This window comes from Cyrtonyx montezumae, unplaced genomic scaffold (genome assembly GCF_038088225.1).
Source record: "Cyrtonyx montezumae isolate F1298 unplaced genomic scaffold, pur_monq_1.0 scaffold_49, whole genome shotgun sequence".
Taxonomy (NCBI): domain Eukaryota; kingdom Metazoa; phylum Chordata; class Aves; order Galliformes; family Odontophoridae; genus Cyrtonyx; species Cyrtonyx montezumae.
Window position 1 is genome coordinate 497,918 of NW_027072055.1, and position 26,955 is coordinate 524,872.

General features: G+C 48.0%; 2 protein-coding genes and 1 pseudogene across 2 annotated transcripts; 2 read left to right on the forward strand and 1 right to left on the reverse strand.

Annotated features, from left to right (window-relative positions):
• Positions 1–2,763: 2,763 nt before the first annotated feature.
• On the forward strand, positions 2,764–3,702 carry LOC136055886 (olfactory receptor 14C36-like; annotated as a pseudogene).
• Positions 3,703–6,692: 2,990 nt separating this feature from the next.
• On the forward strand, positions 6,693–9,003 carry LOC136055887 (uncharacterized). Its single transcript, XM_065747757.1, is given in 8 exon segments — positions 6,693–6,700; positions 7,257–7,419; positions 7,511–7,617; positions 7,840–7,947; positions 8,105–8,124; positions 8,127–8,229; positions 8,329–8,668; positions 8,671–9,003. Coding segments are annotated over 8 exon segments (1,182 nt in total).
• A 2,637-nt stretch (positions 9,004–11,640) lies between these two features.
• LOC136055888 (olfactory receptor 14C36-like) lies at positions 11,641–26,861 on the reverse strand. The gene is made up of 6 exons (XM_065747758.1): positions 26,826–26,861; positions 24,125–24,151; positions 20,511–20,535; positions 15,980–16,896; positions 12,386–12,475; positions 11,641–11,877 (listed from the first exon to the last, which is right to left on the reverse strand). The coding sequence occupies exons 1-6, from the start codon at positions 26,859–26,861 to the stop codon at positions 11,641–11,643; spliced, it is 1,332 nt and encodes a 443-aa protein (XP_065603830.1).
• Positions 26,862–26,955: the final 94 nt, after the last annotated feature.

The following is a 26,955-nucleotide window of genomic DNA, read 5'->3' on the forward strand; positions in this document are numbered from 1 at the left end:
GCTGGACAGACCCAGATCGCTCAGCCTCTCCTCACACGTGAAGTGTTGAAACCCAGTCCTCTTGTTTGAGCCTTCCCAAGCCCCGTTCAGCTTGCTGACAACTTTCTTGTGTCAAGCATCTGAAATGGGTAGGCACTACTCTGGGTATCGCTTTCCCTCCTTCCAACCCAAGCCATTCAAGGATTCTGTGATTTCTGTCAGTCTCTTCCAACTCTGGATCCTGTTTCCTTAGGTTTTAGGAGTTCACTTCTTCTTGCATCGGCATTTCCCAACTGTCTCTGGCACATAGGATACCAAGAGGCCCAATCCAACTGATAAACAGTGAGATCAGGAAGGAAATGAGTATCAGTGATTTTTCCATGTCCAGCCTCACCAGGTTCCTTGCCCCATTCTACTGTGGGCCCACAGTCTCCCTAGCCTTCCTTTTCCTGCCTACACATTTCTTTAAGCTCTACCTCCCTTTGATATGCCTGGACACGTTCAATTGCAGTGGAACTCTAGCTTTGCTAAACTCATCTCAGCAGGAACACTGGGAAAAATCTCTGTATTGCTCTGTTTGGGTTTGATCAGGGCAATCTTTCCCATTCCTGCAGGACTTCTGACATTGCTGCTTGGCTTTCTCTTCCTTGGAATGGACTTTTTCTACTTGGAAGTTCTGGTCCTTAGGTAGATAACACCTTTTTTGACCCTATTTGCCTCAGAGCCTTACCTTGCCTTCCCGTACCCCACAGACACTTGAAGAAGCCAAGCTGTGTTCTGCTGAAGCCCAAAGTTGTGAGCTTCTCTTTTGCCCTCCCTACAGACACCTGAGCTCCACCATGCCATGCCCACTCCAGCCCAGACATCTTTGACCTTCACATTCCTCACAAACCCTCCTTGCTAGTGAGTATGAGATCCAGCAGAGCACCTCCACTCTTTAGTTCCTCTTTGGCTTGGTCATGAAGCTGTCAGCCGTGCTCTCCAGGGATCTTCTGGATGGCTTATGCCCTGCTGTGCTGCCTCTCCAGTTGATGTTGGAGTGAGTAAAGCCCCTGACTGTGACAAGGGCCTCAAAATGTGAGGCTCCTGTTTGTCTTTTTAGGTCCCCTTCCTCTTATTCTTCCTGACCTGGAAACCAGTAACAGGCACTGCTGGTCTCCTCTTTAAGCCATTTCCATCAGTTCACAGTGGGATCCTCTGCCCTCTCCAGGCAGAGCTCAGTGTGCTCTCACAGACAGAGCAGTAGCCTATCCTTGTCTTCCTTGACCACTCCCTGTGAAGAGTCCTTATCCCTTGTTTTTCATCGCTTCACAGGTGGGAACCATCCTACCATGTTTCTGTGATCCAAGAAGATCCTAGGTCTGCCAATGCAAAAAGATTTCTAGCTCAAGGAGTTCATAGTTTTGGTGTTCTCCTTAGTGTAAAGACACTTTAGAAAGCTTTCCATTCCCAAAGCATCACTGGATGTATCCTGGCTGGATCCTGTGTCTACACAATGGCAGTGGTGCTCAGAAGGTGGCACGCGGGCAATAGAGCCATTGTGGGGCTTGGAGCTGTCCAGCCAGCACCAACACTCCTAGGGCATGGCTTTCCTGAAGGTGCTGTGCTGCATTTTGCCAGCTGGCTGTGGGTGTGCTGGAGACCCCAGGGAACTGCCATTCAAAAGAGAGCCCAGAACAAACTCAGGTGTCATCATTGAAGGAGCGTAGGTGTGTCCTAGCTTTGTAATACCTTGAACTCCAGAATGTGGCACAGATGGAGCAGAGACAATGACCTGGCTCTTACGCTGAGCTCATCCATTCTGTCAGCGGTATAACTCGGCATGCTCCAAGGGGACAGGTGAAAAATGATACTCTCAGGTGTCCTAAAATCAGAGCTCTGGTGTCATTTTGGATGGACAAGAATACTCCCATTCACATTTGGCTCCCAGCTAATGCTCAGAAAGGAGGTGGCTATCTCTGAGGTTGTCTACCACAGCTTGAAGGCAGTGTTGCCCACATCTAGGTGCACCCCAGAAACTTCTTCATCAGCAATTGTCTGTAAGTGAGCAAGTGACTCTGCTGAAATTTTTACACATGGATAGTGGTGAGTCTCTGGAACAAATTGCCCAAGGAGGTGGTGGATGCCTCAACCATGGAGGCAATCAAGGCCATGTTGGATGGGTTGTTGGACAACATGATCTGGGGGTTGGAAACGCTGCCCATGGCAGGGGGGTTGGGAGTGAGTGACTTTAATGTCCCTTCCAACCTAAGCTATTCTACGTCTCCATTATGTGTGATTCTGTCATCATCCAGCAGCCTTTCAGAAGCTGTTGGCCATGGAGACTCACGGACATTTCCAGACAGATGGGGAGAAGAAAATCACATCCTCTCCCGCTGAGTTGGGCTGGTCCCCTGGGACACAAGGAGCTCATACAAGCAGGCAGAGCTGCATAGAAACAGCTGTGCCCGGGAGCAGTTCCTGCGCACCACATATTAATGCTGTGGACATGATCGGCAGGTGACGGGGAGAAGAGAGAAAGGAGAGGGAACTTTCAGGATATGTGGGATGTGAGAAGGCTGTGAGCTTACTGGAGCAGCATTACTCATGGCCTTTAACACCGTATGTCAAGTAAGTGAAGACAGTAAAGCAAAACTAATTGCACAGAGTTTGCAATGAGAGGTCTGAGTGTAGACAGGGTAAAGATATGGGATGTGGGAACTGATTTTCTCTGAGGACGGTCTTGATTTGTCATTATCTTCTGCACTCCTAACAGCAACTCCACGCCCAGGAATAGCAGAGCAGATGCCCAACAGCAGCTCCATCAGGGAGTTCCTCCTGCTGGCGTTGGCAGACACGCGGCAGCTGCAGCTCCTACACTTCTGGCTCTTCCTGGGCATCTACCTGGCTGCCCTTCTGGGCAACGGCCTCATCAGCACAGCCGTAGCCTGCGACCAGCGCCTGCACACACCCATGTACTTCTTCCTCCTCAACCTCGCCCTCCTCGACTTGGGCTGCATCTCCACCACTCTCCCCAAAGCCATGGCCAATGCCCTCTAAGACACCAGGGCCATCTCCTATGCAGGATGTGCTGCACAGGTCTTTTTCTTTTTGTTTTTATTTTCAGCAGAGTATTCCCTTCTCACAGTCATGGCCTATGACCGTTTTGTTGCCATCTGCAAGCCTCTGCACTACGAGACCCTCCTGAGCAGCAGAGCTTGTGCCACCATGGCTGCAGCTGCCTGGGGCACTGCTGTTCTCTATGCTCTGCTGCACACTGCCAATACATTTTCTATACCACTGTGCCAGGGCAATGTTCTGGACCAGTTTTTTTGTGAAATTCCACAAATCCTCAAGCTCTCATGCTCGCAATCAGACTACCTCAGGGAAACTGGATTTATTGTGGTAAGTGTTCTTGTCGTATTTGGGTGCTTTGTATTCATAGTGCTGTCCTACGTGCACATTTTCAGGGCCGTGCTGAGGATGCCCTCTGAGCAAGGCCGGCAAAAAGCCTTCTCCATGTGCCTCCCTCACCTGGCTGTGGTTTCCCTGTATGTGGGCACGGGCTTCTTTGCCTACCTGAATCCCCCTTCCCTGTTCTCCCCATCCCTGAACCTGGTGGTGTCATTTTTGTACTCAGTAGTGCCTCCAACACTGAACCCCCTCATCTACAGCATGAGGAACCAGGTACTCAAGGATGCAGTGAGGAAAATGATGGCAAGGACACATTTCAGCAGGGTTTAAACATGAGAATCTTTCTCTACAACTGACTCACTGTTGTTCCTGTAGCAGGCTCATATTATGCATTTTCACCTTTAAAATGATTATCTATTTCTATTAATTGATACATTTTTTTTGCTGTTCATTTATATGTGTGAGTGTGTAATAAATATTATTGGTTATTATTCCTAAACATGCGTTTGGATTCTGTCTGCTTCTACTGAGGCATCACGCTGCTCTCTATCTCCTGGAGCCCATACGAATTCTGGGTCAGTGCTGACTCTCACACAGCCTCTGTTCTTATCTCTGTATCTATAGAGAAATGAGATGCCAGCAGGCACTGTGGAGGTGATACAGGCTGGATTAGCAAAAGGGATGTTCGTTTTAGCCTAAGGACCAATAGATTAGTTCATCAAAAGGAATCCAATTGTGCTCATCCTGAAACTTGTTCTTGGGTTGCATATAAATTGTTTTGACTTATAGTGCACCAAATTAGAAAGTTGCTCGTTACGTTATAACAAGCAATGGGAATTTGCCATACTGGGGAGAAAAGAGCTAACAGGTGATCCTGAGGGCACTGTGTTGAGGAGGAAAATGAAATCAAAGGGAGGAAGTAGGTGCTGTAGGAAGGAGGATGTGAGGAGTCAGGGGCTGTGCTGGGGGCACACCTCCGTAGCCCTGCATGCATGCTGCCCCATGCGGTGCCTGCACAGAGCTCCCAGGGGCTGCCTGAGGGGTGGTGGAGCCGGGCTGTCCTGCAGAGGGGAATAGACACGGAGACACTGTGCTGAAGGGCTGGGGCCCCAAAACCACCCCGGAACTCAGCAACTCCGGATGTGCTGTGCTCACCTTGCCTGGCTCTGCTGCTCTCTCACTGCCCCTCCTCAACAGGACGGGGGGGAAATAAATTAAACAGCTCTCAGGTGGAAACAAAAAGCACCTTATTTTTTCCTTGCTTAGAGCCTAATGATAACAAATGTTGTGTATTAATGGCTGAAATGGAAGTGATTTGCTATGTTTGTATTTCAGTTTTGTTGTCTCACATCCTGACCTTTTCTTTAACATGGAACAATAATAACTTCCTAAATTAGCCCTGTGTACAAGTTAGTTATTGCTGTTCTTGCATGAGCCAGCAGTGCACGCTTGCAGCCTGAGAGGCCAAGTGTACCCAATTATGCTCATCCTGAAACTTTTTCTTGGGTTGCTCTGGTTTCGCATAGGATGGCCCTGAATACTCCCATTTACATCTGGCCCCCAGCTGATGCTCAGAAAGGAGGTGGCTATCTCTGAGGTTGTCTATCGCAGCTTCCAGACACTTTTGTGTAGGGTATTTTTTAGAAGAAGTGTAAGCAATCCTTGCCATAACGTTAGCAATTGTTTGAAAAGTAGCACACACAAACAGAACAGAAACTGTGTAGAACAGCAGACAGGCATTTACCAGCGAGAAGAAGATGCGTGCTTTGGCCACAGTAGCGACTAGATGAAACAACTGGAACAAACATAGCAGGTGCAGGATCGTATACTGTGAACCAACCAGATCTTAGCACATACTGCCTTTCTGTGTATATATGCTTTGAGTTATTGCTTAATAAACAAACATTAGCTTGCAAAAAAAAAAAAAAGAAAGAAAAAAAAAAAGAAATAGCCTCCAGCCCTCACAATAACTGGGATTCCGTGTTTTTACTTATTGTTTTTTCAATTGTTGTATTGTAAATAACTTCTGCATGCCATAGTGAATGATGAAAAACATCTGGATTATCCACTGGATGGTATATTAGTAACAACACTGGTCATGGTATAACAAAAATGGGTGATTTTTCTGTGGTATTTAGGTTGCTGTGCGCTATTTTTTTCTATTTTTAGTGATAGATTAAATATAAATTGTACAGGATTTATGTTTCCACTGCCGGAATCCATGGAAATAACTTTTTTTAGTGTAGTCTTATCTTTTCATTATGATGTTATTAGCCTATCAATTAGCTTTTTCTTAGTTTGTCAAGGCAAAAGCAGGAAAGGAATCCCAGGCAAAACCAGGAAAGGAATCCCAGACAAAGGGATGACACTGTACTGTAGAATGATTCACTCTCTTTCATCCACTAATCAGAATTTTAAAAATATGACTATGCATAACTTGAGACAAAGGCACACAATATCTTACTTCAATTTACCATATGATTCTAACAGAGAATGCTTGGGTATTGCCCAACAGATGTTTTAGTCCACTGATTCTTTCAATTGGCACCTATGTCAGGGGCCTTTAGAAGAACGATCTTGGGAAGGAACAATTACCTGCCACGAGAGAAAAGGTCTAGGAGGAGAAGCAGTTCACAGATTAAGTGCATGTTTTCTCCTTTGCCACAAGTGGACATGCCCTCTATTGCAATAGCAAGTAAAAAACCTTTGTTGCTCCACCAAGATCTTTGCCTGATAAAAATTGATTGATTCTGAGCTTTTCTTGCGCAAGAAAACATGAGGGAGGTGTGGGGATAGAGGGGAGAGTGGGGATAGAGTGGGGAATGTGGAGATATGGGGCGCAGAGACCCCATTCTCTCCCAAATGGGGGCCTCAGCAGAGCTTTTGGTTTCGCTTTCAATTCTGCATGGTATGGGTGAAAGCCGGGCGGCCATTGGTTCCAGTGCTGCCCACAGGTGGAGCACACGCTGGGATTGTCTGTGTTGCAGTGCCTCAAAGCCCCTCTTGATGTGGGCAGAGTCCCAGCTTCAGGGTGGTTTGCAGCAATTGGGAGCAGTTTGGGGAATTTTTCAGGTCACTGGGGGCACTTTAGGGGTAATTCTGGGAGAACCTGGGACAAATCAGGAGCACTTGAGAGGGAGTTTGTAAAATTTTGGAGGCAGTTTGTGGCAGTTAGGGAACCGGGAGCAGCATGCGGTCCTCAGAAGGGCAAAGATAGAACCAGAGTCCATCTGCAGAGCCCCCTCAGCACTGGAATCCCAGTGGGTGGGTGGGCATGTGGGTGCAGCACACTATAGAGACATACTTGGCTAGTGGAGGACATGATTATGTGAGCCTAGGCTAACGTCTAAGGCCTACAGGCTGTGGTGCATGTGATACAGACTCTGGTCAGTCACAGTCCATGACAAATTCAGCAAGAAAAGAGAGATGCATAAGCAGAAAATTGGCAGAAGAGCAAAAAGTTACAATTTAGGGTGAGGTAAGAAACTGCTTGCTGCCAACAAATCAGAGAAGAAACTTAGGTGCGTGACTGCCTCGTGCTACCCCCTTACCAATCGTTTATGGAGGCGTTACACGTGATTCACACCTGCAAACAATCACGAGTATGCTTTGTATTCTTTAAGAGTCGTATTTTTTCCTATAAACTGTCACTGTTATCACTCTAATAAAGTGGCAGAGTCCGTTCTTTTTCTGCTGACAGCACACGGCCATCCAGCAGCATCAGTAGGGCTGGCTGTTGATGTTCTGTTCAAAGTAGCGAGGAATGCGTCTTGACACCTCCCAGCAGCCTGCCAGAGCCAGAGCCAGAGCCTGGGGCTCCTTTGTGTTCCTCTGCCCTCATCGCAGCACTTCTCACCTTGCCCACCCCTCCCATCTTCCTGCAGGTCCTTCTGCTGGGAGCACCGCCCGCAGCAGGCAGTGGAGGCAGTGCCAGTGCAGGACACCATGTGCATCATCTGCATGGACCCCGTGGGGGACAGCAGCTCATATGGCACCATGGTGTGCCCATCCTGCAAACACACCTGGTTCCACCGGGCCTGTGTCCAGGTAGGAGCCCTTCCCTTGCCCCGTGGGAACGGTGGGAGCTTAGCAGCATCAGGTCCCGCTCACGCTGATGCTACTTGTGTTTCTGCTGCAGGAACAGGCCATGTGCGCTGGAATTTATTGCTTCCAGTGTCCCCTCTGCAGAGACAGGGACAAGTTTATCCCAGAAATGCTCATCCTGGGGATCTGAAACCCAGTCAGGTTGGTGTCTTTCAGCCAGTTCACAAGATGTGAGGATACATGAGATGTTCCTGCCCAGGGACTGACAACCCCGGCAGGCCTGACCCTTTGCTGCCATTAAACCAGGCCTCAGCATCATTGGGAAGCTGGAGCTGGGGATTGGGTGGAGGAGGAAGGATGCCATGGATTAGTTTTATTTCTGGCGTAGTGGGTGCTCATGATGTTCCCTCCCTTCTCTGACAGGAGGCCAACATGGGAGGACAATGATGCATATGCATCACTACCAGAGAGGCATGAGCGCTGCAATGCCAGTGAGTGCCGTTACCCACATGGCAGGGAGCAGGGAGAGGGAGCAGGGTGAGTTACCTCAGCAGCCCTCTGGGGCTCTGCATGGGATCACAGCCTCAGCGCAGGGTTGGGGAGCATGGACTGAACAGCAGAGCTGTGCCAGGCACTCTCTGGCTCAGGTCAATTAGTCCTCATGTCCACAACCCATTTGTTTCCCCATGCCCTGGGAGCTGCTGCTCTGCACTCCTGCGCTGCACAGGGCACCTATCGGTGCTGCTCCAACTTGAGTGAGAGCACCTCCACCTGGGAGTACAATGCCTGCGCTGGAGAGGGCACCAGTAAGAGGCAAACAGCTGTGTGCTGCATGCTCAGGGCGGCCTTGCTTATGTCCCTTTACCCTGGAGAGGTGGGAGTCAGTCCCACCCCCAGGCAGGAGTTCAATCCTGCTCACCTTCCTGCCTCTCTTACAGACTCCAGCACCACCAGCCAGCATGGACTGGGGCCATCCCAAGGCTCCCCAGCTCTGGAGAGCAGTACTTTCAGCACCACCAGCCAGGCACCATCGGAGCCAGATCGTGGGTCCCGTGTGCCTGAGAGCAGCAGCTTGTCCAGACGGTATGGGACAGACCATGGGAGAATCTCCCCACGTTTATCTCGAATTGAAAATAGCTTTAATGAGCTCCGAGAGCACCATGGGAGCTGCCGTAATGCTGCCCCAGACTTGGCCAGACAGGGAAAGTCAGAGTCCTTGAGGCCCTCCCTAGCATGTGGCTACAACCTCCAGCCCAGGGAGGGCGTGCTCAGACACAAAGTCGCTCTCCACTGCAGTGCCAGGTCCCAGGTTCCACAAGCCAGCCCCAAACACGCCGTGGGAGCAGGCACCCACCAACCCCAAGTGCTGAGAGCTGTACCCACAGCTTCAGCCAACGGGCAGCACTGGGGTCCTCGAGGGGCTCCACAGCAGCTGATGGAAGCCAGTGCACACAGCCAGGGAGGGCCCGGACTCGAAGCTGCTCCCCTCACCAACGTTGTGATGCAGAATCCCAGAGCCAGCCTTGTTTACTCTGCAGGAGTCGGTTCAGGAGGACAGAGCCAGCCCAGGAGCCAAGCCACTTTTGAGTACCACGTCGGGCCCTGAACATCAACAGCCAGTCCCAACAACGCCATGGGAGCAGCAGTTTTTGACATCTTGGGGCTGCTGCCAGATGCAGATGGGCCAGGACCTGGTTGGACTGTTGAACCTGATGACCTTTTTGGTCTTTTCTAATCTTAATGACTCTGCAAATCTAAATGCACTTGAGAGGATGTCTGAGGAGCAGATAAAAGGCTGCGGGGCTCAGGCCAAGCTGAGGAGGTGCATGGACGGCAGGAGGAAAGGGATTTTCACATCTAGAATGGAAAGAAGAAGCAGAGGAAGATGAGGAAGATCCAGGCGAGGGGCCCTCCTCAAACCCACTACCACTGAGAAAGGCAACTAAGAAAAGTGAGAGACATGGAGAGGACAGTGATATGAGGAAGTCACTGCTACCACTATTGATGCCTGAAGATGATTGAAATCCAAAGCTCAAGAAAGGCGTTTGTACAGCGCTCAGATGAAACTGTTGTCACCTGGCTGCTTCAGTGTTGGGACAGTGGTGCCAGCAGCGTGTCCCTAGATTGTAACAAAGCTCGCCAACTAGGAAGCATTGCCCGAGACCCAGCTATCAACAGAGGGACTAGTAGATGTCTGAATGGAGTTGCCACCCTCTGGAAATGAATGTTAGTAGCTGTGAAGAAAAGACATCCCTACAAAGATGATCTGGGCCTTGAGATGAGAAAATAGAATAACATTGAGAACGGCATCCCATATTTGAGAGAAATAGCCATGGTGGAAATGCTGTATGATTCTATATTAGTTCCTAATGATCCACACCATGACCTTGCTCCTGAGAGAGTGAGGAGTACACCCAATATATGTCAGAGGCTCTCAAGAACAGCACTGGAGAGGTACGTCAGTATGCTAGGATCAATGTTCCATAGATATGAGGGCCACACAGAAGACCCTCAGTTTTTGAACTGATTCTTACACTTCAAAACTTTGAACAATTTCTTCCATCACACGCTTCCATTTCTGCCATATCAACGGTAGCAGAAAGACTAGATAAAATGGAGAAGACATAGGAAAGTATACTGGAGATACTGTCCCTAGTGATTAACAGGGATGAACCCGTGGCACTATCAGAACCATCTGAAGAAGATGAGTATGATCCAAGGAATGTGAGGAAGGAGCTGACCAAACTGATGAAAGTCTCATCTATCAAATGCAAATGTTTCCCTGCTTGAGCAAATGACAGAGGTAACTCCATGTCATGTGCGGCCATGTGGAGCTAATTACATGCAAATGGAGAGGACATGGAGAAGTGGCATAAAAATCCCACTCCTGCACTGTGAGCACGGGTGAGAGAATTACAGCAAAGATCAACCACCAACAAAATTCCTCCAGTCACTGCAGGTAACCAATAGAGGGGCCCTGCCCCCAGCCAGGGGAGATAAGGGCTAGCACTCTGGCACGCTTTGTCTTTTGTCCTGCCACAGATGTGCTTCCCCTGCAGTTTTACTAACATAAGTTTCTCAGATTTTGGATAATTTTGTCTCTCCCAGATTGTTCGATTTTGTTAGATGTAATAAAATTACCATTTATCTTCAAATTGTTGCCATTGGTTTTTGCTTTTTTGTTGTTGTTGTTGTTTGTTTTTTTTCCCCCAGTCTCATCTGTTGTCTGCATACACTTCCCCCTTACCCCCCCAGCCCCCCACTACCCACACACGGCTCTGCTCTGGTGGCTGCAGATTTTTTTTTCTCCTTCTCTCCCTTCTTGTTTTCTTGTGTCCCTGTGACAGATAACCGTGACATCAGTAAATTCCAGTAAATACCCTGAATATGTTTAACCATCAGTGGGATGGTGTCTTCCCCAGCTAAACAAGGAAAACTGAGAAAATAGAGAACCTTACATAACTGTTCTTGAGGTAGAACCCCAGGTTCTTCCCTTTCTGTTTTTGCAAACAGTTTGATTTGCTTGTTCCACTATAGCTTGACAAGTACTTTCCACATCCTTGGAGCCATTTAGCAATAATTGCACTGCTTATTGTCAGACCACTTTTCATTGTCAAATATACCATCAACCAGTAAACAATGCTTATCATTTCAAGTGGATTAGCCGATAAACACACTGCTACATATGATTTTGTCAAAAATCCAACCTTTGTACAGCAGAGTTAAGAATACGATTAATAAAAATTGCCTACACCACCTCTCCCATTATCCCATCTTAAACAAAGGAATAGTGAAAAGTGAAGAAGTGAAGTTTTATCTTTATAGCTATTCTGGACTTATCTTTCCATGCTGAAGCATGTGGTCATATACAGAACAAAGTTATGGGGATAGAGAAAGGAGAACAAAGTAGGTAGGGAGAAAGTAAATGATTTGCTAAATCTTACAGCAGGCAATAAACAAAAAAAAATCTGGAGATAGATCTGAAATTTGTGAAGCTGTAACCATGTTAAAGAACCCTTCTGGTTCTTTACTGAAATTGAAGGTACTTCTTGGGTTGTTTGCGTACCCATTAACTTCTTTTTGTTCAATGCATCTTCCATCTTGTAAAGGTTTGTCTGATGTTAAAAGCTTCCGAAGGCATTCACTGCTATTAAGGCAAGCCCCCATCCTTAGATCCATAGTAGTGTTAAGTTAAAGGTGTTTGGCTGAGGTGGCTTGGAACCTTCAGCTGTTCCTGCAATTGTAGCACCTTTTGTCTTTGCCAGGATGTAATGCGTGGACAAAAGCCTCCACTAGGACAGTCATTGAGAACTCTGTGGATGCCACCCTACTGCAAGCCTCTATCATATTGACCAGGTTAGCTTGTCTCGGTAATGACATCAAAATCCTATGGCAGTCCATATTTGCATTCTCTATGTCCAGTTTCATGATAATGGCACTTTTTGCATCCTCATCTGCCACCTGTTTATTAAGCGCACCAAGTAACCTACTGATAAACTGCATGTCAGATTCTTGTGGTCCCCGCCTAACTTGTGTGAATGATGTCTCCCTTTGTCCATCCTCAGAGAGGGTTAACAGCGCCTTCAAGGCAAATTGCACTGAAGTGCACAGAGCATCTTCTGGTAGTTGTGCTTGAAGTTGTGGATTATTAAAGGGAGTGGCTCCTTTCAATTGGGCTGTACCTATCCCAAATAGGGGATCTGGCTGAGGTCGCTCCAAATTCCTAAGTGCTTCATCTTCACACAAGTGCTGCCAATGATCTTTTCATAGCAACCTTTGTGCAGGTTTCAAAAACAGACTGGCTAATTGGCCACAATCATATGGCATTAATAGCTGGGTAGCGAAGATATTGTCCAGCAATGCCTGAGTAAATGGCGCTCCCAGACCGCATGTAAGAACCGCCTTGCAGATTGTTTTTTATTAAATCCCAATGAAACTGTCTCAATTCTTGGGGTCCAGTCTCCCATACCAAGACTGTAAATGTTTGTGGGACAGGAATCTCCTCTTTTGCTGCCTGCTGAAATACCTTTTTAACTCTTAAAGAATACAAAGCGTACTCCTGATTGTTTGCAGGTGTGAATCACGTGTAACGCCTCCATAATCGATTGGTAAGGGGTTAGCACGAGGCAGTCACGCACCTAAGTTTCTTCTCTGATTTGTTGGCAGCAAGCAGTTTCTTACCTCACCCTAAATTGTAACTTTTTGCTCTTCTGCCAATACAGCTTATTTTCTGCTTATGCATCTCTCTTTTCTTGCTGAATTTGTCATGGACTGTGACTGACCAGAGTCTGTATCACATGCACCACAGCCTGTAGGCCTTAGACCTTAGTCTGGGCTCACATAATCATGTCCTCCACTAGCCAAGTATGTCTCTATAGTGTGCTGCACCCACATGCCCACCCACCCACTGGGATTCCAGTGCTGAGGGGGCTCTGCAGATGGACTCTGGTTCTATCTTTGCCCTTCTGAGGACCGCATGCTGCTCCCGGTTCCCTAACTGCCACAAACTGCCTCAAAAATTTTACAAACTCCCTCTCAAGTGCTCCTGATTTGTCCCAGGTTCTCCCAGAATTACCCCTGAAGTGCCCCCAGTGACCTGAAAAAATCCCCAAACTGCTCCCAATTGCTGCAAACCACCCTGAAGCTGGGACTCTGCCCACATCAAGAGGGGCTTTGAGGCACTGCAACACAGACAATCCCAGCGTGTGCTCCACCTGTGGGCCGCATTGGAACCAATGGCCGCCCGGCTTTCACCCATACCATGCAGAATTGAAAGCGAAACCAAAAGCTCTGCTGAGGCCCCCATTTGGGAGGGAATGGGGTCTCTGCGCCCCATATCCACACATTCCCCACTCTATCCCCACTCTCCCCTCTATCCCCACACCTCCCTCATGTTTTCTTGCGCAAGAAAAGCTCAGAATCAATCAATTTTTATCAGGCAAAGATCTTGGTGGAGCAACAAAGGTTTTTTACTTGCTATTGCAATAGAGGGCATGTCCACTTGTGGCAAAGGAGAAAACATGCACTTAATCTGTGAACCGCTTCTCCTCCTAGACCTTTTCTCTCATGGCAGGTAATTGTTCCTTCCCAAGATCGTTCTTCTAAAGGCCCCTGACATAGGTGCCAATTGAAAGAATCAGTGGACTAAAACATCTGTTGGGCAATACCCAAGCATTCTCTGTTAGAATCATATGGTAAATTGAAGTAAGATAGTGTGTGCCTTTGTCTCAAGTTATGCATAGTCATATTTTTAAAATTCTGATTAGTGGATGAAAGAGAGTGAATCATTCTACAGTACAGTGTCATCCCTTTGTCTGGGATTCCTTTCCTGGTTTTGCCTGGGATTCCTTTCCTGGTTTTGCCTTGACAACCTAAGAAAAAGCTAATTGATAGGCTAATAACATCATAATGAAAAGATAAGACTACACTAAAAAAAGTTATTTCCATGGATTCCAGCAGTGGAAACATAAATCCTGTACAGTTTATATTTAATCTATCACTAAAAATAGAAAAAAATAGCGCACAGCAACCTAAATTATACCTAATAATTCTAATTCTTAAGGCAACATTGGTACCACAGAAAAATCACCCATTTTTGTTATACCATGACCAGTGTTGTTACTAATATACCATCCAGTGGATAATCCAGATGTTTTTCATCATTCACTATGGCATGCAGAAGTTATTTACAATACAACAATTGAAAAAACAATAAGTAAAAACACGGAATCCCAGTTATTGTGAGGGCTGGAGGCTATTTCTTTTTTTTTCTTTTCTTTTTTTTTTTTTTCTTGCAAGCTAATGTTTGTTTATTAAGCAATAACTCAAAGCATATATACACAGAAAGGCAGTATGTGCTAAGATCTGGTTGGTTCACAGTATACGATCGTGCACCTGCTATGTTTGTTCCAGTTGTTCATCTAGTCGCTACTGTGGCCAAAGCACACATCTTCTTCTCGCTGGTAAATGCCTTTCTGCTGTTCTACACAGTTTCTGTTCTGTTTGTGTGTGCTACTTTTCAAACAATTGCTAACGTTATGGCAAGGATTGCTTACACTTCTTTTCAAAGATCCCCTACACAAAAGTGTCACAAATCCATCTCTCATATCTCTTCATAGAGATAAGGAAGTGATATGGGACCATGCCAGAGGCCTTTCAGAAGTCCAGGTGAATCTCAGAACTAAGGTTGTGTTACAGTAAAACACATCTTTTTATTGCACATACAATTAAATTGTTCATTAAATTGTTTCTTTGCCTTGCAGTACCTGCAGCTGGCATCTGGTAGATAAGAGTGTTTCTGTAACTAAGCAACCTTCACTTAGGAATCCAGAGCACTGTGACTGACAGTGTCTGCAGTTCAGCAGATGTCCAAAGCATTGAGAGGTGAATCGTTCCCAGCTCTACAGTGACACAACAGTGTGGGTCGGACAGTAAGAACAGCAATAACTAACTTGTACACAGGGCTAATTTAGGAAGTTATTATTGTTCCATGTTAAAGAAAAGGTCAGGATGTGAGACAACAAAACTGAAATACAAACATAGCAAATCACTTCCATTTCAGCCATTAATACACAACATTTGTTATCATTAGGCTCTAAGCAAGGAAAAAATAAGGTGCTTTTTGTCTCCACCTGAGAGCTGTTTAATTTATTTCCCCCCCCCCCGTCCTGTTGAGGAGGAGCAGTGAGAGAGCAGCAGAGCCAGGCAAGGTGAGCACAGCACATCCGGAGTTGCTGAGTTCCCGGGTGGTTTTGGGGCCCCAGCCCTTCAGCACAGTGTCTCCGTGTCCACTCCCCTCTGCAGGACAGCCCGGCTCCACCACCCCTCAGGCAGTCCCTGGGATCTCTGTGCAGGCACCGCATGGGGCAGCATGCATGCAGGGCTACGGAGGTGTGCCCCCAGCACAGCCCCTGACTCCTCACATCCTCCTTCCTACAGCACCTACTTCCTCCCTTTGATTTCATTTTCCTCCTCAACACAGTGCCCTCAGGATCACCTGTTAGCTCTTTTCTCCCCAGTATGGCAAATTCCCATTGCTTGTTATAACGTAACGAGCAACTTTCTAATTTGGTGCACTATAAGTCAAAACAATTTATATGCAACCCAAGAACAAGTTTCAGGATGAGCACAATTGGATTCCTTTTGATGAACTAATCTATTGGTCCTTAGGCTAAAACGAACATCCCTTATGCTAATCCAGCCTGTATCACCTCCACAGTGCCTGCTGGCATCTCATTTCTCTATAGATACAGAGATAAGAACAGAGGCTGCGTGAGAGTCAGCACTGACCCAGAATTCGTATGGGCTCCAGGAGATAGAGAGCAGCGTGATGCCTCAGTAGAAGCAGACAGAATCCAAACGCATGTTTAGGAATAATAACCAATAATATTTATTACACACTCACACATATAAATGAACAGCAAAAAAAAAATGTATCAAGTAATAGAAATAGATAATCATTTTAAAGGTGAAAATGCATAATATGAGCCTGCTACAGGAACAACAGTGAGTCAGTTGTAGAGAAAGATTCTCATGTTTAAACCCTGCTGAAATGTGTCCTTGCCATCATTTTCCCCACTGCATCCTTCAGTTCCTGGTTCCTCATGCTGTAGATGAAGGGGTTCAGTGTTGGAGGCACTACTGAGTACAAAAATGACACCACCAGGTTCAGGGATGGGGAGAACAGGGAAGGGGGATTCAGGTAGGCAAAGAAGTCCGTGCCAACAAACAGGGAAACCACGGCCAGGTGAGGGAGGCACATGGAGAAGGCTTTTTGCCGGCCTTGCTCAGAGGGCATCCTCAGCACGGCCCTGAAAATGTGCACGTAGGACAGCACTATGAATACAAAGCACCCAAATACGACAAGAACACTTACCACAATAAATCCAGTTTCCCTGAGGTAGTCTGATTGCGAGCATGAGAGCTTGAGGATTTGTGGAATTTCACAAAAAAACTGGTCCAGAACATTGCCCTGGCACAGTGGTATAGAAAATGTATTGGCAGTGTGCAGCAGAGCATAGAGAACACCAGTGCCCCAGGCAGCTGCAGCCATGGTGGCACAAGCTCTGCTGCTCAGGAGGGTCTCGTAGTGCAGAGGCTTGCAGATGGCAACAAAACGGTCATAGGCCATGACTGTGAGAAGGGAATACTCTGCTGAAACTAAAAACAAAAAGAAAAAGACCTGTGCAGCACATCCTGCGTAGGAGATGGCCCTGGTGTCCCAGAGGACATTGGCCATGGCTTTGGGGAGAGTGGTGGAGATGCAGCCCAAGTCGAGGAGGGCGAGGTTGAGGAGGAAGAAGTACATGGGTGTGTGCAGGCGCTGGTCGCAGGCTACGGCTGTGCTGATGAGGCCGTTGCCCAGGAGGGCAGCCAGGTAGATGCCCAGGAAGAGCCAGAAGTGCAGGAGCTGCAGCTGCCGCGTGTCTGCCAATGCCAGCAGGAGGAATTCGCTGATGGAGCTGCTGTTGGGCATCTGCTCTGCTATTCCTGGGCGTGGAGTTGCTGTTAGGAGTGCAGAAGATTATGACAAATCAAGACCATCCTCAGAGACAATCAGTTCCCACATCCCATACCTTTACCCTGTCTGCACTCAGAGCTCTCATTCCAAACTCTGTGCAATTAGGTTTGCCTTTGATGAAGTGTCCTGTTGGCAGGGTAAGCGTGGGTTCACGTCTGCTGTAAATGACAAGGGAGAGGGAAGGCTGAAACCATCTTAGGAGACTGTTCACAGAACGGCAGATTGAGAAAGGAGCAATGCAGGATTCTCAGAGATGTGTTGCTTTTTCCCAGCTCCTTTCAGATTCCTGCCTCCAACCCTTTCCCCTTCCCTAAGAACAGCAAATGGAAAATCCCTGCCTTATCTCTCCTCTTGCAAAGCACCCTTGGAAACATTCTGGGGTGCAGTGCAGCTGTGATGCCCTGCCCCAGACAGCAGCTGTGGCAGCAGAAGTCCCCTGCCCTGCCCACACGTCTCCCCACAGCACCCTGGGCAGCTCCCCGGGCAGGCTGAGTGCTGAGCCTGGCAGGCGGCAGAGTCGCTGACCCGGCACAGCCCCTGGGGCACAGCAGGGACCCTGCTCTGCACGACAGCCCTGGGCACCCGGCTGCACCCCCAGCAGCACAGCCTGCAGCCGTCCTGGCACACGCAGCCCTCAGGGCTGTGTTCTGACGTTGCAGCAGGGAAGCCCTCAGATGGAGCAGGTCTTTTTCCATGAGAAAGAAACAACGAGCGATTGCAGCCTGAGCTGCCATGAGATATCCCCGATTTACTGATCTCTCCAGGAAAAGCAGCTGCATTGCCTGCAGCGAGAGACTTACTGTGTTAAAGGCTGTGAGTAATGCTGCTCCAGTGAGCTCACAGCCTGCTCACATCCCACACATCCTGTAAGTTCCCTCTCCTCTCTCTCTTCTCCCTCTGTCACCTGCAGATCATGCCCCCAGCATTAATACGTGGTTCACAGGAACTGCTCCCGGGCACAGCTGTTTCTCTGCAGCTCTGCCCGCTTGTATGAGCTCCTAGTGTCCCAGGGGACCAGCCCAACTCAGCGGGAGAGGATGTGATTTTCTTCTCACCATCTCTCTGGAGATGTCCGTGACTCTCCATGGCCAACAGCTTCTGAAAGGCTGCTGGATGATCACAGAATCACACATAATGGAGACGTAGAATGGCTTAGGTTGGAAGGGACATTACAGTCACTCACTCCCAACCCCCCTGCCATGGGCAGCGTTGCCACCCCCCTGATCACGTTGTCCAACAACCCATCCAACATGGCCTTGAATGCCTCTATGGTTGGGGCATCCACCACCTACTTGGGCAGTCTGTTCCAGAGCCTCACCACCATCCATGTGCAAAAATTTCAGCAGAGTCACTTGCTCACTTACAGACAATTGCTGATGAACAAGGTGTCTGGGGTGCACCTAGATGTGGGCAACACTGCCTGCAAGCTGTGGTAGACAACCTCAGAGATAGCCACCTCCTTTCTGAGCATTAGCTGGGAGCCAAATGTGAATGGGAGTATTCTTGGCCATCCTAAATGACACCAGAGCTCTGATTTTAGGACACCTGAGAGTATCATTTTTCACCTGTCCCCTTGGAGCATGCCGAGTTATACCGCTGACAGAATGGATGTGCTCAGCGTAAGAGCCAGGTCATTGTCTCTGCTCCATCTGTGTCACATTCTGGAGTTCAAGGCATTACAAAGCTAGGACACACCTACGCTCCTTCAATGATGACACCTGAGTTTGTTCTGGGCTCTCTTTTGAATGGCAGTTCCCTGGGGTCTCCAGCACACCCACAGCCAGCTGGCAAAATGCAGCACAGCACCTTCAGGAAAGCCATGCCCTAGGAGTGTTGGTGCTGGCTGGACAGCTCCAAGCCCCACAATGGCTCTATTGCCCGCGTTCCACCTTCTGAGCACCACTGCCATTGTGTAGACACAGGATCCAGCCAGGATACATCCAGTGATGCTTTGGGAATGGAAAGCTTTCTAAAGTGTCTTTACACTAAGGAGAACACCAAAACTATGAACTCCTTGAGCTAGAAATCTTTTTGCATTGGCAGACCTAGGATCTTCTTGGATCACAGAAACATGGCAGGATGGTTCCCACCTGTGAAGTGATGAAAAACAAGGGATAAGGACTCTTCACAGGGAGTGGTCAAGGAAGACAAGGATAGGCTACTGCTCTGTCTGTGAGAGCACACTGAGCTCTGCCTGGAGAGGGCAGAGGATCCCACTGTGAACTGATGGAAATGGCTTAAAGAGGAGACCAGCAGTGCCTGTTACTGGTTTCCTGATCAGGAAGAACAAGAGGAAGGGGACCTAAAAAGACAAACAGGAGCCTCACATTTTGAGGCCCTTGTCACAGTCAGGGGCTTTACTCACTCCAGCATCTAATGGAGAGACAGCACAGCAGGGCATAAGCCATCCAGAAGATCCCTGGAGAGCGCAGCTGACAGCTTCATGACCAAGCCAAAGAGGAATTAAAGAGAAGAGGTGCTCTACTGGATCTCATACTCACCAGCAAGGAGGGTTTGTGAGGAATTGTGATCAGATGTTTACAGGGCATGAATTGTCCTGTGCTGTATGTGACTATCTAAAACAAGATCTGAGGAAATGAAAAGAGATCGGTACACATTGTGACTCAGTCAGTGCAAACCCTGAGGGCTGCCACTGGCAGTTCTGGGCAGGATGTTTTGGGGGCACCAGCCTCTGTGCAAGGCACAAATGGATCTTCTTTCCTTTTTGAAGCTGTAAGTCTGAAAGATGCTAATGTCAGTAACATTGCAAAAAAGAATAAAAAAAATAAATGACCACAAGTCATGGCATGTTTTCAGCAGGTCATCTGGACACATGCTCTTCCCACTGCTCTCCAGATTTCCCCCATCCCTTGCTCGGTCTTCACTCAGATACCTCCCAATTCCCTGGCTGCTTCGTGACCATCAGGGAGTTTGGAACTTGCTCCATCCATCTATCCAAAGTCAAATGAACTCTTCTGACAACTCCTTAACTGTATTTATATCTATCCCTTCCTATCTCTGTCTAACTCATTTCTTATACAAATGTTCCCTGTGAAAGACAAGCTTTATGAGATGCAGCTTGGACATGGCATGCAGTTGAAGACTGTTTTACTGTTCATTCAATTGCATTGTGTTCCTTTCTGTTTGTTCACAAAAAAAAAAAAAGAAAAAAATCTTTCTTTGTCCATGTGCAGCTGGTTCTCTGAGGAAAGCAAGTAGAAGTCCGTGCAGAGGAGGTTTAACACTGAGAGGGTGACTTCAGAGGAAAAGTCATGCATTTCCCATGGGGCCAATGTGAGTAGAAATGGGGTGGGAAAGTTGAGGAGGATGTTTGTCTGCACAGTGTCAGAACAAACTCATTCAGGGACATCCTGGATCAACATCCATTGCTGAGTGCCGCTCCAAATTCTTTTTGAAGCCAGACTGTAATTAAATAAACAATTTGGCCTATTAGATGTTCACGAGCCTCTTCATCTTTAGACTGTCTCCAGACACTTCTCCAACTTGCTGTACAAGTTCTGAACACTTGAAGAAGATGACAGGAAGGCACAGGGCACACGAGGGCTCCTTAGACTGTAATGGGCCCGAGGGGAAATTAGCTGCTGAGTCCATCAACATCCAGTGCAGAGAGAAGTTAGCAGAAAGAGCTCAAGAACTTAAAGTCAGAAGTAGCAGTGACTTTGGAGTAATAATAGGCCCCACGGAGGGCCATTATCAACACAGCCTCCCCAGGGACTTGTTGGAGCAGATAACTGGAAGCCAAGGTTACAGGCTGACAAAGGGACTGTGATGGTGGCTGTGATGCTGGGAAAACCCTTTGTTATCTCACGAAGCAGAAAGGCCGAGCCCTGATCCTCAGAGCATTAGAAGGGAGATCCTGTCGCTCATGTTGGCTTAGGGAGCTTCCTGTGGCATAGGGATGGAGGTTTGTGTGATATCAAGTGAAAGACAAGGGGACAGCAGCTCTCTGCGTGGGGTGCAAGATGTTGTGAGGCCCAAGTCCCACATGGGCAATGTGTCTCATCACAGGATTTGGATGTGAAAAGGGCCCAGTCTGAACAAGTAGTCAAGCACAATGAACCTTTGAACTTCAGATCTCTCAGGCCCAAGGTGGAGGCACCACAGCCTCACTGGGAGAGTTTGGCTCTGGGGAGGCCATGTTTGATGCTAACTCATGTGCAGAGCTCCTTTCCTGCAGATCAGCCCCCAGTCTGTATTGATATGTCATCACTCCTTGTCTCTCCTTCACAGCACTGTGACTCTGGCATCTCTGTGCTGTAACTCCAACATCAACACACTCCTGCCTGCTGTGACAGCCCAGTGACTCTGGCATCACTGTAATACAGACCACTGCAACAACTCAGTAATTCTGACATCACTGTAATACTGAGCACTGCAACAACTCAGTAATTCTGACATCACTGATGTCCACACCACCAAGACTGTTGTCACATGGCTCTTGTCACTGAGCTCCTGTGAACTGAGACAGCACTGTGCACAGCCCTGGGAATCCCTGTTAGTGACCACTTGCATAGCTGATGGAACCTCATTTACAATAACCCACTGGGTTATTTTACTGACCCTTCAGCCAAACGCTCACCCATCACAGTGCGTTCCTATCTCTCCATATGCCAGAACATTTTTCCAGAAGGGTAATGTGAGAAACAAATGCTCTACTGAAATCCTAACATATAACATCAGCTGGCTTCCCTTGATCAACTACATGGGTGACCGTGTCACCAAAGGACATGATGTTAAACAGGATCTTCCCCTCATGAGCCAGAGTTGGCTGTGACCAAAAACAACTGTTTTTTAATAACTCCCTGCATCACTTTAACCATAATTTTACCTGGCACTGAAGTGACACTGACAGGTCCTTAATTGCTGGGGTCTTCTTTCTTGCTCTTCTTTAAAACTGGAACAACCTTTTTTGCCACCTTCCTGTCAACTGGGAACAGACATATCCCTAGGCTTCTTCTGATGCCTTTAAAATGAGAGCCCAGAGCAAACTCAAGTGTCATCACAGAAAGAACGGAGATGTGTCATAGCTTTGTAATGCCTTCAACTGCACAGTATGCCACAGATGGAGCAGAGAGGAAGATCCGGCTCTTCTTTTGTGAGCTCATCCATTTGCTCAGCAGAATAACAGTACATGCTCCATGGGGATAGGTGCAAAAGGCACAGGGCTCTGGTGGCGTTTAGGATGGCCAAGCATACCTCCTTCTGGCTCCAACTGATGCTCAGGAAGGAGGTGTCTATCTCAGCTGATTCAGCACTGCCTCAGCTGAATCACTGTGCTGTATAAGGGAAGCCAACCCCTCCCTGTCCTGATCTGTCCCCTTTGTCATACATGCCACGAGCAGAGGTTTCCAGATTGGACATCTGCTTCTCTCATGTGCAGACGTGTCCAACCATGCTCCTGGAATCCAGTGGACATGTGGTGATTAACTGATCTGACTTTGAAGTATGTTTTGCAGTGATGATCCCGCTGCCTTTCAGGAGCTGTCAGCTCTGGAATCCCCAGGACATCTCAAGGGAGATGACTGGGAAGAAGAAATCACATCCTCTGCTGCTGAGCTGTGTGGGGCACCTGGGACACAAGGAGCTTCTATGAGTGGGCAGTGCTGCAGAGAGACAGCTGTGCCCAGGAGCAGCACTCGTGCAGCATACAGCAGGGCTAGGGACTTGAACTGCCCGTGAAGGGGAGAGAAGAGTAGGAAGAGAGCTTTCAGGCTGTGTGGCACATAAGCAGGCTGAGAGCTCACCGCAGGAACAATTCTCACAGCCCTTGGCAAGGTAAGTCTCTCACTGCAGGCAATGAAGCCACTTTTCCTGGAGGGTTCACTGAATCTGGGACATACTATTGCATGTCAGGCTGCAGACTGTAAGTTTCTTCAACAGGGAATAACCTCTGCTCCAGCTGAGGGCTTCCCTGCTGCAGCATCAAGCACAGCCCTGAGGGGTGCTTGTCTGAGTAAGCTGCACTGCCAGCTATCTGCCCCAGGCCAGGTCCTGCAGCTTTTAGAGCAGTGAGTGCTCCTACTGACCTTAAGCTGGAGGCCACAGAACACCTTTCAGTTCTGTGTAGGCAAGGGGATTCCTGCAAAGTCGTGGCACATGCAGAATAGTTGTGTGCTATGTGTGCGCTGTGAAACAGTATTCCCTCCTGTACCACAAGTGTAGCTGATAGCAGCATTCAGTTAGAAGTAGGGACAGAAGGCCAGTGCACTCTGTAATACACCAATACCACTGTCCTCAGTATTTAAAAGCTTTCTGTACTGTAAGAAAAGCCAGGCACCCACCCCATGCAGCCTCCCAGACTTCCCAGGACTAACTACAACCCCGCCTTATAAAGCACATCCATTTCATTAGACAGGGATTGCATTCTATACTTGAGATTTAGGCTTTATAAATGCTCACTGATAAATAGCAAGGCTACTCCCATCCTGTGTGGCTAAGGAACTTCTCTACCCCTTTGGAATCTCTGATGTTTTATCAAAAAGCTGGAGGCCCTGCAGTTAGAAGACAGCTGTGAAAGTTAAAGGTGCTTACATCAGATGTGGTGGTGTTTTTTTTATTTAAAGAGAAGTTTCATGGCTACTTTGAATCATAAAGAAGATGTGCTTTTAGTAGCTGACCTGTCTTCAGCTTCTTTTAGTCTTGTAGCCTTGCCTGGGGCTGTTTCAGTAACAGCACCTTATGGTCCTATGTTACTGTGCAAAGCTGTTGTTTTAAGCTTCTGTCTAGAAGAGTTGTTACATGTTCGAGACAGAAGTCTGGCAGTCAGAAGAAAGAGTTAAAAAAAAAAAAAAAAAGCACTGTGCGCCAATTGACCAGGAATTACCAGGTGTTCAGGTAATGAGAGCTGTAGGTCGAACCTACATGAAAGCCTTAACTCTACATGAAAGCCTTAACTCCCCCCTCCTGCCCCCAGCACTAACTCCCACTTTGGGAGAGCCCACTCTCCTAACTTCCACTTTGGCCTTATCTAATCAACATTATCCTTCTGATACGAGTGGGCTGAAATCAGCTCCCACCAATCGTAAATGCCTCTGGATTATCCTGTGCAAAGGAACTGTCTCCCTGTAGATACCAAGTGCCATTCCTGGATGACTCCTCTGCCTCACAATCCTCCCAGCACCCATCCTGCCAACTTCAGCTCCCTGTGCTGTACCACGTGCTGAGCACCCCATTGGGAACAAAATTTATCAGCACCTTCCAAACCAGCTCCTAGAAGTGCACATCCATATACCAAGATGGGTGCTACAAATGGCCTTCCCTCGGGAGAAGAATGTCTCTAATGAAAGCAAGGCACACAGCAGAAAACTTCCCCCAGCATCCCAGCCTTGCCCAGCCACACTTGTCCCAGGACGGCCGCAGGCTGTGCAGCCGGGTGCCCAGGGCTGTCGTGCAGAGCAGGGTCAATGCTGTGCCCCAAGGGGCTGCGTGCCGGGGTAGGGACTCTGCCGCCTGCCAGGCTCAACACTCAGCCTGCCCAGGGGCAAAGAGCTCACAGCTACTCTGCACCAAAGGGGAATTTCCACAAGGAAGACCAATACTGGGATTTTCTGCTGTGTTTCCTATTTTCTGCTTCTAGGGGAGTGTAAAGATGTAAAGTGAGAAAGAGAACATCGTATATCATGTTTGAGCACACACCTATGCACACAGCTCAGTCCTAAAATGCTGAGCACACAGCTCAGTACACAGTTTCTAGGGGAGTGTAAAGATGTAAAGTGAGAAACAGAACATCATATATCATGTTTGAGCACACAGCTAAGCACACAGCTCAGTCCTAAAATGCTGAGCACACAGCTCAGTCCTAAAATGCTATCAATCTCTCTTGCTTTAATGAGCATGTATTTTCCTTGCTGAATCAATTGAGTTTCTCTTATGTTCCCTTTCTCACTTGCAAACATGAGCATGCACCTACACAGTGCCTGCTAACAGGATTGGTTCTGATCAACAAAGAGGAATGCATTGTGTCTGAGCTGGTGTCTGTAGGTTCATACAGGAAAAAGATGAGGAAACCCTTTCCAGGTGAAAAGTCTGCAGGCATGAGAGATATGATCAGGGAATGAGAGAAAAGTAATAGCTTAATCTTTTGAGAATAAGAATTTCCCGGAAGAAAACATATAACTGCCTTTATCGTGGACACCTTCTGCAGAGCAAGCCCCCACCCAGAAACAGCCCTCACGGCTGTTAGATCCTCTGCAGCCAGAGCTCCTTCAGAGTATAGGAACATCTACTCAGGCATGTGTCCGTCACCCTCTGCAGTACCTGCAGATGTGGGCAATGCAGTCTGTGAAGCTGGAAAAGTGTTGGCTTTCCCTTAATGAGAGTTATGATGCATCTCCCTGAGGCTCTTCAGAGCTGTGATCTGACCTTCAGGATGCAAATCTTTCCCATAGCCTGAAGAACAAAGTCGAGGGAAGAAGCAGAGTGATGCTATATGCATGGAAATGCTGTGGGGTTGGTGAAATGGATGTTAGGTGTCTGTTTTAAGAAGCGCAGTGATGAGGTCTTGCTCACGTCCCTTGAGAAAGGGTGGGCGTTGTGTGATGAGCAGTTTATAGACTCATAGATTCATAGATTCATTAGGTTGGAAATAACCTACAAGATCATGTAGTCCAACCATCCTCTTATCACCATCCCTACCCACTAAACTACTAAATCCAATCCCTTAGCACCTCTTCTAAACGCTTCTTGAACAGCGCTAGGGATGGTGCCTCAACCACCTCCCTAGGCAGGCCATTCCAGTACCTGACCACTCTTTCTGAGAAGAAATGTTTCTAAATCTAAATCTATTCTAATGTTTCTAAATCTATTCTAAATCTTCCTCAGCACAATTTGTGGCCATTCCCTCTCGTCCTGTCATTAGTTATCAGGGAGAAGAGGCCAACCCCTTCCTCACCACAACCCCCCTTTCAGAAAGTGGTAGAGTGCAATAAGGTCTCCTCTGAGCTTCCTTTTCTCCAGACTAAACAATCCCAGCTCCCTCAGCCGCTCCTCATAAGACTTGTGCTCCAGACCCCTTACCAGTTTTGTTGCCCTTCTCTGAACACGCTCCAGGGCCTCAATGTCCTTCTTGTAATGAGGGGCCCAAAACTGAACACAGTACTTGAGGTGCGGCCGTACCAGAGCTGAGTACAGGGGGTTGATCACCTCCCTGCTCCTGCTGGCTACACTATTTCTAATACAGGCCAGGATGCTGTTGGCCTTCTTGGCCACCTGGGCACACTGCTGGATCATGTTAAGCCGAGCATCAACCAACACCCCCAGGTCCTTTTCCTCTCTACATTCAAGCCATTCTGCCCCAAGCCTATAGCATTGCAAGGAGTTATTGTGGCCAAAGTGCAGGACCCGGCACTTGGCCTTACTGAACCTCATCCCATTGAGCTCAGCCCAGCTATTCAGCCTATCCATATCCCTCTGAAGGGCCTCCCTACCCTCAGGCAGATCGACACATCGTCCCATCTTGGTGTCTGCAAACTTTCTGAGGGTACACTCAATCCCCTTGTCTAGGTCATCAATAAAGATATTAAACAAGACGGGCCCCAAAACTGACCCCTGGGGGACACCACTCGTAACAGGATGCCAGCTGGACATAATAACCCTCCATTTACCACTACCCGCTGGGCACGGCCCTCCAGCCAGTTCTCCACCCAGAGAAGAGTGAAGCTGTGCACACCACAGGCTGCCAGTTTCCTCAGGAGAATACTGTGGGAGACCGTGTCGAAGGCCTTACTGAAGTCCAGGTAGACTACATCAACAGTTTTTCCTCATCTACCAGTCTGGTCACCCAGTCATAGAAGGAGAAGAGGTTGGACAAGCACGACCTGCCCCTTGTGAACCCGTGCTGGCTGGGTCTGATCCCCTGGTTGCCATGCACGTGTCGTGTGATCTCCCTCAAGATCATCTGCTCCATAACTTTCCCTGATACCGAGGTCAGGCTGACAGGCCTGTAGTTCCCTGGGTCTTCCTTACGGCCTTTCTTGTAGATGGGAGTCACATCGGCAAGC